Source organism: Glycine max, chromosome 5 (assembly GCF_000004515.6).
Source record: "Glycine max cultivar Williams 82 chromosome 5, Glycine_max_v4.0, whole genome shotgun sequence".
NCBI classification, from domain to species: Eukaryota; Viridiplantae; Streptophyta; class Magnoliopsida; order Fabales; family Fabaceae; genus Glycine; species Glycine max.
Window position 1 is genome coordinate 2449735 of NC_038241.2, and position 12071 is coordinate 2461805.

General features: G+C 33.0%; 1 protein-coding gene across 1 annotated transcript; it reads right to left on the bottom strand.

Moving 5' to 3' along the window:
* Positions 1 to 1439: 1439 nt before the first annotated feature.
* LOC100792897 (ABC transporter A family member 7) lies at positions 1440 to 11372 on the bottom strand. The gene is made up of 18 exons (XM_003525423.4): positions 11208 to 11372; positions 10705 to 11101; positions 10384 to 10469; positions 9710 to 9851; positions 8943 to 9062; positions 8746 to 8870; positions 8099 to 8257; positions 7094 to 7256; positions 6890 to 7015; positions 6700 to 6783; positions 5000 to 5355; positions 4005 to 4205; positions 3669 to 3778; positions 3193 to 3277; positions 2791 to 2919; positions 2592 to 2697; positions 2353 to 2441; positions 1440 to 2099 (listed from the first exon to the last, which is right to left on the bottom strand). Exons 1-18 carry the CDS (start codon positions 11277 to 11279, stop codon positions 1800 to 1802), a joined length of 2850 nt encoding a protein of 949 aa, XP_003525471.1. The 5' UTR covers positions 11280 to 11372; the 3' UTR covers positions 1440 to 1799.
* Between the last annotated feature and the right edge of the window lie 699 nt (positions 11373 to 12071).

The window sequence follows — 12071 nt, forward strand, 5'->3', positions numbered from 1 at the left end:
TTATAATTTATTTTGATCATGTTTTTGTTTATTTGTATTTTTTAGAAATGTGATAACTCACTTCCTGTGTGTTATTTGTGTTTGGATATTGTGATGATCTCGAACCTTGTGTTCATGGGAACAGATGACTAGGTGAATGACGTTAAAAAACCTCATGATATAGGGCGTTGTGACACGATGTTCTGATAGGATGTAACAATGGAAATGAGTTTTTATTTTAATTGCATGATGTTATTTTATTTTATTTTACCTCACTGATTTAACAAGTTTTATTTGATAATAATGAATTGAATATAAACTTTTTATCCACGTGAATTTATTTATTTGTATTTTTATATGTTTTATTTATTTACATGCATGTAGGGACACAAGGTGTCACATTCTCTTTGTAATATTTAACTATTTATAATAAATAAATAAATAAAGACTAGAAAGATACCAACTAATGTACTAACTAAAGACTAGAAAGATACCAACTAATGTGTTACTTGTTGATTTTTTTTTTTTATCCTTTATTTTATATTTTATGATCACAAAATCTCAAATTATCTTCATTTTATTTTATTTATGTAATTTCTCTTTTTAATTGTATATCTCTTTCGATTTATAATTTTTTATATCTATTTTTAAATTAAATTTTTATGATTCAAAGAAAATCAAAAGTTAAAAATATTTTTATATGATAGCACAATTTAAATTATTCATTGTAAATTTAGTGTTAAATTAATTTATAGATCCCTCAATTATTTGATCATTTTTAATTAATTCTATATTTTTTTTACAATTGAGTTCCTAAGCTTGTTTTTTCTTACTCACGTGACCTTTTTTTTATATAAAATTTTTGCCTAAAAGTTTTTAGATTTATAGTTGGTGGCAAATGGATCTAACCCCTAATCTCTAATGACTTTTAAATTACTCCCTCTCATGTATAAGTAAAAAAAATTATTTTATATCTTTGACTAAACTATAAATAAATCTAACTAATTTTATTTTTATTTAATAATATCATTCCTAAAATATTTTTCATTTAATTTTAATTTTATTTTATTCATGATATCAAATTTTAATAAAGAATATTTTAGAAATAACCTCTTAATATATTTTTAGCCGTTCCAAATTATTTTTTTAAAATAATCTTATTTTTACTTGAAATTAATAAAATTAAAATAATTTCAACTAATTTTCTTAATTAGTGCGAATGCAATTGTTTTTGCTTATATATGAATATTGAGGAATTTATTTAAAAATCAACAGATTATCAAATGACAGATAGTCTATTGTAATTAAATGCTTGTTAAAATCCCATTTACTCCCGTCCCCCCTCTTTTTTCCTACAATACATGAACATAAAACCCACATCGACACCAATAAGTTATAGAATATAGACTTCTCTCCAAAAAAAAAAGAGTTATAAAATATAGATTCACCTATGTTTAGTATAGCGCACAGAATAGTAAAACCATTCTTTTAACAAAATAATCAATTGTTCATCCGCAGCATACAATATTCAGGCTTGATATTTATCATCAAAGCAATTCCTCGGCGGGAAATGGGTATATAGAATATTCAGGCTTGATGTTCATCCGCTTGCATTTGTAAAGGCCTTGCATTTGTAAAGGCCATTCAATTATACTAATCTCACAATTAGGAAGGTGCTATAGGATAATGGGTATATAGAATATTACTAGACCAAACTCTTATTCTGGCTACCAGCTACTCTATGCTAACCGTGTAGCATAGAGTTTATGTATTTACTAAATACTAATTTGGTTTTGAGCAGAGTTTATTTTGTATGACAGTTATGACAAGGTGTCAAATGCCTGAGCCTCGCGTGCTACCTTAATGAAGACATCTTCCAATGTGGTGTCAACTAAGCCCCATGCAGAAACGGTGAAGTTTCTCTTTGCAGCATCAACAGCTTGGAATACATCTGTTATTCTAACATCCCCTTTTGGCAGCTCAAACTTCTGAGTACCAGAGAGATGGTATATCTTGTTGGCATTTGGGGTGAGTTTCTGCACCATGTTCTCCACATCTTTTTCATGGTCTGAAGATGTTGTCATTGTGAACACGTAAGTTCCTCCATATCTTGCTTTCAGCTATTAGAAACCAACAGAAATAGCCAGTGTTATAAGAAATCAAAAAGTCTGCACAGTTCAAATTTGCATTTTCTACTTTGCAGTAAAAGAATAGACAGTGAAAGTATTTGATCAGATAGGAATTTTGAGCAGTTACATTCAAAGCTGCATCCAAGAATCATGTGCAATCTATGGGTTTCTCATAAATTGCATTGATCCAACAGATTTATTTTGCAAAAGATTTTGATACAGCAAATCAGTTGAGCAATGTTACCTCCTTTGCATTTCCTACACATTGCAAGTTACCATTTACAAATATTCCCAATCGATCACATAAGGCCTCTGCCTCTTCCATGGAATGTGCTGAGAGCATAAAACCAAGAATTATCAATATTGTAGAGAGACTCAAAATGTTTATGTTAGCATGAGATGATAACAAGCTGAGTATATCTAAATAGAACGAGCAGAATAACGTGCTTCTAAATCAAAATCCACAAAAGAGTGAGAGAATACTGGTGAGAATGATTGCACGGTTCTGTTTCGCATGCTTGACAACATTCCATAAGTTTTTTCTTGAGGCAGGGTCTAACCCGGAACTTGGCTCATCCATGTAAACAACCTTTACAAAATTTTGCACGTACAGAATAAGGAAACCCAAGTTGAATCTTCTTTAAAGAAAAATGATTAGAATGGATTGAAAACTAAAACATACTCTGGGATCCCCAATCAATGAAATTGCAACACTAAGCCTCCTCTTCATCCCTCCACTGTATTTTCCAACTTGCTTATCAGCAACTCCTCCATGAAAAAGGTTTAAACTCTCCAAAGATTCTTCTACTTCCTGCAGCAATAGATTGGTAGCTAAATTTATCTAAGTCTTCCCTGCCAAATAATAGCTAAAAAGAAATTTGTTCAAATTGTATGTACACTGCAATCGTCTTCTATATAGATCCAGCCCTTAGTAGAAAATAAGTAATAAATAATAATTGAGAATGTGTTGTAGAAGCACCATAACTTTAAACACTTAATATTTTACAAGAGTAGTACAACTAAATACTACGTACTTTTTAAGTCCTTAATAAAATAAAATAATAATTCTCTGAAACTAACTTACTTGTGTCAAGACTGAGCCTTTAAGATTTTTAAGTCTGCCGTAAAAAAATAGGTGTTCTCTACCTGTCAAGCTTTCCCACAGCAAGCTACAGTATAAAGTGAATGGTAAGTTAGAAAACATTTTTTTAGTAGTTATAAGTTTGATTTAGGAAAGAAAAAAAATAAAAGCTTAAATATATTTTTAGTCCTTGCAATTTAGCATTTTTTTGTTCTTCTTCCTTGCAATTTTTTTTTTTTTTTAGATCTTGCAAATTATGTTTGTTTTATTTTTGTCCTTACAGCGCTTTAGATAGTGTTTTTTTCACTGTTCAAAACGCTATCTAAAGTACTTTAAGGATGAAAAACAAAACAAATATAATTTGCAAGAACTAAAAACAAAATAATTTTGCAAGGACGAAAAGCAAAAAAACACTAAATTGCAAGGACTAAAAAAATATTGAAACCAAAAATAAAAATTAGAAGAATTTTCCAGCTTACTCATGCTGTGGGCATACACCCATGGTAGTATATATTCCATCCATTTGAGTTCTTATGTCCAAGCCTTGAACAAACGCCATACCAGAGGTTGGCTTTGTGAGACCAATCATCTATAAGCACACAAAAGCTCATTAGATTTATGACTTAAGGAGAAAATCATTCAAAGAAAGTAGCATGATTCATTCTATTAGAATTTCATAACTTAGTGAATTTAGCTCATCACGGTCTATTTTCGTAAGGTATTTTCAAAGTTCAAACTTATTCTGTTCTCTTATATCAGCTCAGACAACTCAAGCAAATTTCAATGCACATATCAGTTGAACCATTTTTACTGACCATATTGATAAAAGAGGTCTTCCCAGCTCCATTGGGACCAAGCATACCAAAGCATTCCCCTTGAGGCACAGAAAGAAACAACCCTCTAACTGCATATTTATCTGGATTTCCATCCCTCCCTGGATAGACCTTTTTCAGGTCATCACATACAATTGCATGATTAATAGTCGGTTCAAGTAGCAGTTGCTCCACCTTCTCCTTCTGAAGAGAAAAAGAAGAAAGCATTTAACACCTTACACATGTAACTCAGTATTGACATATTGAGTACATCAGTACAACCTAACTTGTAACACATACATGATACATGAATGAGGTCTTTCATGGAAAATATATAGTAACATTTATGAGACAAATGCAACATCTTTTTTTTTTTTGTGTACAATAGTAGCATCAAGGTTTGAATTTAGGGCCTTGTACAATATACCTAAACGCCCACCACTGGGCAAACCTTAATGGGTTAGAACAAGCTAGCTAATTAAGTCAAACTCAAACCTTCATGTTACCTTTTCCCCCCTGAATACAAATTGTTAGAAATCTTGAGATTTGTTTCCATGTTTAATTTAATTAGGATTATAAGTCTTCTATATCACATCAAAACACGCATAATGGATCATATCATATTAAGTTATTATTAATTTTAGAATATTCAGTCTATATTCTCTCTTTTTCCTCCCTCAAGAGCTTAATCCCCATAATTTCAGGACAAATAATTTTTTAATACAGAAAAGTTTGTAATTGAAACAAAAGTTATTTGGTTCACTATGGAGTGTGTGCCTGATTAAGGTTCCACCCTACTTGTACTACCAAGTTATTTAAGAGTTGTGCATCACAATTCACAATACTACTCGTCACCAAGGCAACACCATTACATCGATTTCTAAAACCAACATGTGAAATGCACCTCTTGATAGACCTTAGTTTACTCAATTTAATAATCCAGGTGAACACATAATATGAGCACGGTATACATTCATTCAGTACTAAGTAATACTCACCTCTTGGATGACATCAGGTTTCTCCATTTGAGAGAATACTTTTGACACCGGCATTTGGGCATCAAGCTTCTGGAAAGGAGGCCTTTTCTGAAATCCTTTCAAGAAAAAAAGCGGACCTTTTCTACTTCCTGACGACAATACTTGGTCAACGTAGAAGGCAGCAAAAAGCATCATTATCCACTCAACAAACATGATAATTAAGACCTCTTTCATGCCATTGGTGCTTTCACTCAGATTCTGCCACTTCATACCACCTGTCTCTGAACTACTCCCTTCAAAGGAAAATTGTGCTAACTCATATAACCCGCGATATAAAGCAAACCCAGGATACAACTCCATAACAATTATCCACCCTCCTGAAGAAAATCAAAAAGCTAGAAGATAAGAAACTTCCAACACAGACATAAAATCCATAAAGGCGGCTGAAGTGAAATCTAAGTAGTTAAAAATTCTCATTACAGTAAAAGTGATCTTATCAGTCCATCATTTACAATTCATAGATAATCAAATAATTTCTGAATTTGGTAGTGATACAGTAGATTTTCCTCCAATGCAAATATACAACTTCAAATGCCAAATCATTATTTTGATAGGAACCGTTGAAAATCCCACATTAACTAGTAATATGGCAAAAATAGTGTAAATAAGTGGGGGGACAACCCTCACTTCATGAGCTAACTTTTGGGATTAAGTTAAGTATCTAACCCAAATTCTAAAATGGTATCAGAGTCTATTATAATAATTGTTGTTGAACCTATCAGGTCACCCATTATCGAGCTGTTATCATAACAGCCTCAAATACCTAGTCATCCAAACTTTACTCTCTAAATGTCCAGTCCTTTATGTGAAAGGGGTGTGATGGAGATCCTATATTGACTAGTAATATGATCAAAATAGTGTATATAAGTTAAGGGTAACCCTTACTTCATGAGCTAGCTTTTGAGATTGAGTTAGGTCCAAACCTAAACTCTAAGGGGAGCACAAGGAGATTCATAGACAGGGAAAGAGATTAAGGGGAGATATAAAATTTTCTGATATTGAAATAAAAAAATCAAGGACAACATTTTCCTCTAAGGATTTCCCTTTTACACTGAAGCAATGGCTCGATCCTTAACTATTCCCAGAAGATGCTTCCCCTATACAAGTTGTTAATTATCCACTGGCCCAATTAACCTTTTTAACCACCTAAGCTCCCGCCTAAATTTCTGACTGTCTTTATTATTCCTTCCAGTATACACTCTTCAAGGTTTTCTCCCCACCTTGTTGTTTACATCCCTAATTACTTTGACTATTTAGTAAACATCCAGGCTAAATCTGACTGAGTTTAACCAATTTTTATTCAAAAGGTGTACAGACTTCTTGTTGGACGGCTGTTTTAATTGCAATCACCCCTAACCCACTTTAGTTGTGGCCTCTTTGTGGTTGCCTTAGTTTCAGCCTCAAGGGTTGTGTTTAGTCCCATATCGATTAGAGATATAACTTAATAGAGCAACAACAACAAAGCTTTATCCCATTAGGTGAGGTCAGCTACATGGATCACACGACGCCATTCGGCACGGTTAAAAACCAAGCTTTCAAAAATATTGTTAAGTTTCAAGTCTCCCTTGATGAGTTCCTCCAATGACTTAATAAAGTACAAAAAGTTATATATGAAAACTATAAGAATAACCCATAATGGGTATCATTCCTCAATCACTTACTTGGAAATGATGTATTTTGAACAAAAAATTGGAAAAGAAAGCCAGCTAATAACCCAGTTCCAAAGACACCAATATATGCAGTAACTGCAATTATCAAGAACACAAGTCAGTAATCACTAGTCAGATCTGGGAAAAGAAAATAGTAATACACCCATTATTATGAACAAGAGAAAAGTAGCTATCATCAAACCTGTAGCAGTCTTAACATTTGAAAATATGGAAGCCACCAAAAACGCCAGTGCAATTTGTAAGTTAATATAGATGAAATAAAACACAAATTGGATGCTGTAGTCGTTGATTGTGAAGATTTTTAATCCTGAAAATAAAGTCAGCAGTATTAAAGAAAACGAGAAAATCCCAAGAAGAGCAAACAGCTCAATGGTTATATTCTTACCTAAGAGTGAACCAAATATCACAAAACACAACATGTAGATTATTGATATGGCAAGAAAATAACCATATGAAATCATCCAATACGGCCCATCACCAAGACCATGCATTTTCATCATGATTCTTAATTTTTGTTGCTTCTCATAGACTAGTGATGTCAGAACAACCTGCACAAACATATAGAGCTTATCAAGTTGAACAACTAAATGTGCTATTAGATAGAAAGATATAGGATCACAGATAATCAATTGGATTTTATTCCTAAAAGTTATACAACAGAAACCATTTATTTTTACGAGGGTTGATGCAAAGGTATCAAAATAAAGAGACTAAAATATGGTTTCTATCGACATGGAAAAAGAATTTGATTGAATGCCAAGAGAAATATTGTGGAAAACTTAAGAAAAGAAAGGTGATTGCGTTACTTATATCCAAACTATACAAGGCATGTATGATATTGATGGGGTAACTACTAGTGTGAGAACTCTAGAAAGCGAGATAAAGGACTTTCCTAGAAGGATAAGATTACATCAACGCTCATCTTTGAGTCTTGTTTAATTTAGTATTGAATGTGCTTACGAGAGTTGTGCACAAGATTATCCTATATTGCATGCTTTTCGTGAATAATATAGTTTTGATTGAGGATTTGAGTGAAGAGGTCAACTCTGAACTTGCTTAGAAGATAAACTTTGGAATGAAAGAGTTTTTCACTTGAGTAGTAAGACAGAGCATATGCATTGCTATTTTAGCCAAAACCAAGAGAAAAATGAATTGGAAGTAAAAATAGGAAAAGATGTGTGCCACAGGTTTCTAAATTTAAAATATTTGGGATCAATATTACAAATAGGATACAAGTTGAATGGTTAAAATTAAAATGGAGAAAGATGTTGGGGGTTATTTGTAATCACAAAGTTCCTACCAAGCTCATAGGATAGTTTTATTGTAGTGTTATTTATCCAACTATACTCTATGGTAGTGAATACATATGTTCAGATATATGTGCACTTACAGGAAAAAGTTGCAGGATGACCCATGTAAAAAACATAGTTCCCAGAAGAGAAGATATCTCAAGCCTAAAACTGGTCTCAGGCTTTGGCATTTCCTTTACAAACTCAAATAACATTTTGGTTCCAGGTCCAAGCAGAAACTGCAGGTAGGAATTTGATAGCTGCATGCATATAGATGTCAGTTCCCTATCATCATCTGTCAGGAGCAGATAAATAAAGACCAAATGCTATTGAAAAAAAAGGGAAAATGTATATTGATTGAAATTACTATTATTATATCAGCTTAGTAAAATTTACTGATGCAATTAATTTTGAAATTTGCAATACAGTAATTGAATACTGTATGTGCATCATGAACATAGTTCCACATACTTCCATTCAAATCATGCATTTGAAATATGTAATAGTTAATCAAGTTTTTTCCTTTAGAAAATATGTTGTTCCATCAATAATGAATCAAGTATGTGTTTTGATTTTAAATTTAATCCTATAATAAAAAAAAATTGATAGACTCATAGTACAGGCTAGCAAGTAGCGCGTTTTTATTTTATAAGCTGAGATTGTGCTTTCTGTTTCATTATGTTGTATCCATGGTTAGGATAATTGCAAAGAGGATGCAACAATTGAAACAAGTTTTAGATATATATACCAGATTTATAGAGCGAGGAATCCGCAACAACACATTAGAACTAAATCCTGTGCCTTGCTTGTAGGTTGAGTTGTACCATATACTGACATTATATCTATTCCTGTTTGAATTTAGAAAATCAAAAGCTGCCAAAACAACAAAAATAAGTACCATATTCCACACATTGCATGTATTGAAACAAAAATGATATTAAGTACCTGAAACTATCTCATTGACTTGTCCATCTGTGTTACCTGTTTGATAACCTTTATATAGTTCACCGTTGATCTCAGAAGAACTATTACGCCATAAATTTAGAGCCTGAGCACATTTGATCTCTAGATCAAGGGAAATAAATTCAATTAGTAACAATACTCTATATGTAAGATGCAGACCCTTGTCATGTCTAGACTCTAGAGAGAAATGAGATTGTGTACATGAAATGCCAGTGTACTCCATGCAAAAATATTCAAATAATTTATTGGGAAAAACTGACCATAAGATTATTATCATTGTGTAAGTGTTTCAAATGCATCACAAAGGTTGCACTTATGGTTTTATGCTGAACCTTATACTCAGTATTTTTTATTACTCCCATTTTATGGTTCTCCAAGCTTTTCAAAAAACATGAATGAACAATTAGGTTCAAGTCAAATAGCCACAGGAATAAAATAGCAAACAAAACTCTATCCCCCCTCCCTCAAAAAAAAAGTGCAAACAATAGTTTGTAAAAGGCATAATGAGCCAGCAGCTAAATATTTTGCCAATCTGTCATTTGCAACCAGTCATCATCAAGAGCATACACCAAACTAGCAAAACCATAAGAACATATGGCCATGAACTCATCCAGGATACACTACAGCCAACGCAATTTGTGGGAACCATCAAGAATGGCACAATGGATTGCAAGTTTCCAGTATAAAATAGTCATGAGGCATGCACAGCAATTTACAAGGTACATTGGCAATACAAGGATGTTTCATACCATTGTCAGCTGCCGGCAGGGAAGGAAAGGAGAGTCCAGATTTCTCTGTGTCTGTGCACTTTTTTTGTAGATAATAAATGGGGTCACCCGAAGAGAAAGCAATTTCAATAAAATTGTTTCCCCAGGGAGGTGATTCAGATCCCTATATCAATATCATTTTTTGTCACCATCAACAAGGTTCACAAAAAAAAGAAAAAGAGATGCAAAAGCAGCAAAACTGAATTGTCGCTAATAAAATTAAGAATAAATAATACATGCGCAGATGGACCAACACAGTGCAAAAAAGTAATTATTTTATCATTCAATCACAAAACATCATGTATAATAAATTATTGATTTCTAATTGATTGACAGTGGACAATCTCTAATTGGTTGACAATATAAAACCTTTCACAGTGACCGTACACGCTTGTTAAACTCTTAAATTAAAAAAAAAAAAAAAAAAAACAAAGAGTAAACTGTTCATGCAACGATAGTGTTATAAGTTATAACATCAATCAATCAGAACTCTTCAAGTATTGAAATTTTATTGACTTTTACAACAAGTACCTTAAATCCATCTAGCATGATTTTTTTTATTGATTGAGAGTGTAAACAGAACTTACATTCCCAGCCCAAAGAAATTAAACTCAAACAAAATGAAAAGAGAAAAACATGCAAGAAAAGAAACTCACCAGTACATTCATGGCCAAACTAGCCAAGAAATCACTACCAAAGTCACTTACACTCAAGGCACTCCCAAACATATTAGCAGCCACGTCTGTAACAAAAGAAAAACAAGCAAAAACGTCATTTTTATTCTTTTATCGACAAATGTGAGATGTTAGAATGTTAGTTTTTGTTGGCACAAGGGATCAAATCTGCGACCTTTTCCCCTTTTCTTCTCCCTTAACCATTCAACCCACCTTATATCTCCAAGCAAACACGTCATAACTCATGAATGAAGATTATAACAACAGAATGAGCAAAGCAAACATGTATGTTTTACGGCATACTTTTCGCAAAGGAGTGATTCTGTGCGGTGAAGAGCAGAGTAAGAGGACACGAGTCGGTTCTCCGGCACGAGGCATCGGGCAAATCCGAAAGGGGAAGAGAAGGGGTTCGCACGGCGCGGCTCGACGGCGCCGGAAGCTGCAAGAGCGGTGGCCATTCGATGGGGTTGGGAATGGCGCAGAAGGCAGCTTGAAGGGAATCGGAGTACTGGACCCCACACACTTTTTGTGAGTCAGGGCAGTGAGAGTGTTCTCGGGTTGTGTTGTTGGCGCAGACGCAGCCGCATTTGAAGGCGGACCCACCGATTTGGGTGTCGATGAAGCGTTGGAGCGCGAAAAGCAGCAAGCAGAGGAACACCGGGAACAGTACCAGCTGAACGTTCGTTTTCACGTTCCGTTTCTTTCAAACAGCAGAAAAATTGTTAAATTAAATTAAATGTATCATTGCATGGCGCAATTGAATGAGGCGAATTGAAATGAAAGAAAGAAGGAGAAGGGATTGGAACCTGGAAGGTAAGGTTCTTGCGAAGAAGCGCGTTTGCTTGAGTCCAGAAGCTCGCAGGAGCAGGATTTGTCATCTGTGTTTGTCTGTACTGTGTGGATGGAGTGTTGGTGTTGTCTGTGTCTTGGTTTTATGGGAGCCAAATTCGAGCGTTCTTACCGTTGCGTATATATACTGCACGCTTGCTACCTCGCCAAATCCTCCTTTCAATGTTGGCTTTATTTCTAATAAATATCTCATTTTTCATTTTCTCTCTAATAATTTTTGTTTCAAGTTGAGTGCTTGATAATATAATTTTTTTTTAATAACTTAGTAAATTTTATATTTATTTTCTAATAAATTATTATATTTTGTTTTGTTTCTACTGAGAATCAAAAAGAAAATTTATTTATTTATTACTTATTGTAAAGCAAAAATTGATTAAGAAACAAAAATAAATTAAAATATTTATTAAAGAAAAAAATATATTTAAGTGTATAATTTTAGCACTGGTTGATTCTGCTGAGTTGAACTTATTATAAGTAGGTATGTTGACAATTCAATTTTCACAGTAGACATATAAATTACTACAAATAAATAAATAAAAAACATATAAATTTAAATCGATAGTTTTAATTTAAAACTCGTTGTTGAATTAAAAAAATCATATAAATTATTTCTAACATTATTTAATACCTCTCTCACCCACACACACTTAAATATGAAGGTATTATAACGCAATTGATTTAACTTTTCTCCGACTCAAGTCAAATCATACGAATAACTATGAATTTGAATATAATTGCTAGAGAAAATGATTAGTGACTGTATCTTAATTGGAATCAAATAAAGGACATTGATTTTCCAAATAATAAAAAAAATTGCAGTC

Coding starts and splice junctions, on each gene's coding strand:
- LOC100792897 (XM_003525423.4), bottom strand. CDS start 11,279: ATGACAAATCCTGCTCCTGCGAGCTTCTGGACTCAAGCAAACGCGCTT. Junction 7,257..8,098: donor TCATCCTGCAACTTTTTCCT/GTAAGTGCACAT, acceptor ATGTTTGTGCAG/GTTGTTCTGACATCACTAGT. Junction 2,698..2,790: donor CATTGATTGGGGATCCCAGA/GTATGTTTTAGT, acceptor AATTTTGTAAAG/GTTGTTTACATGGATGAGCC.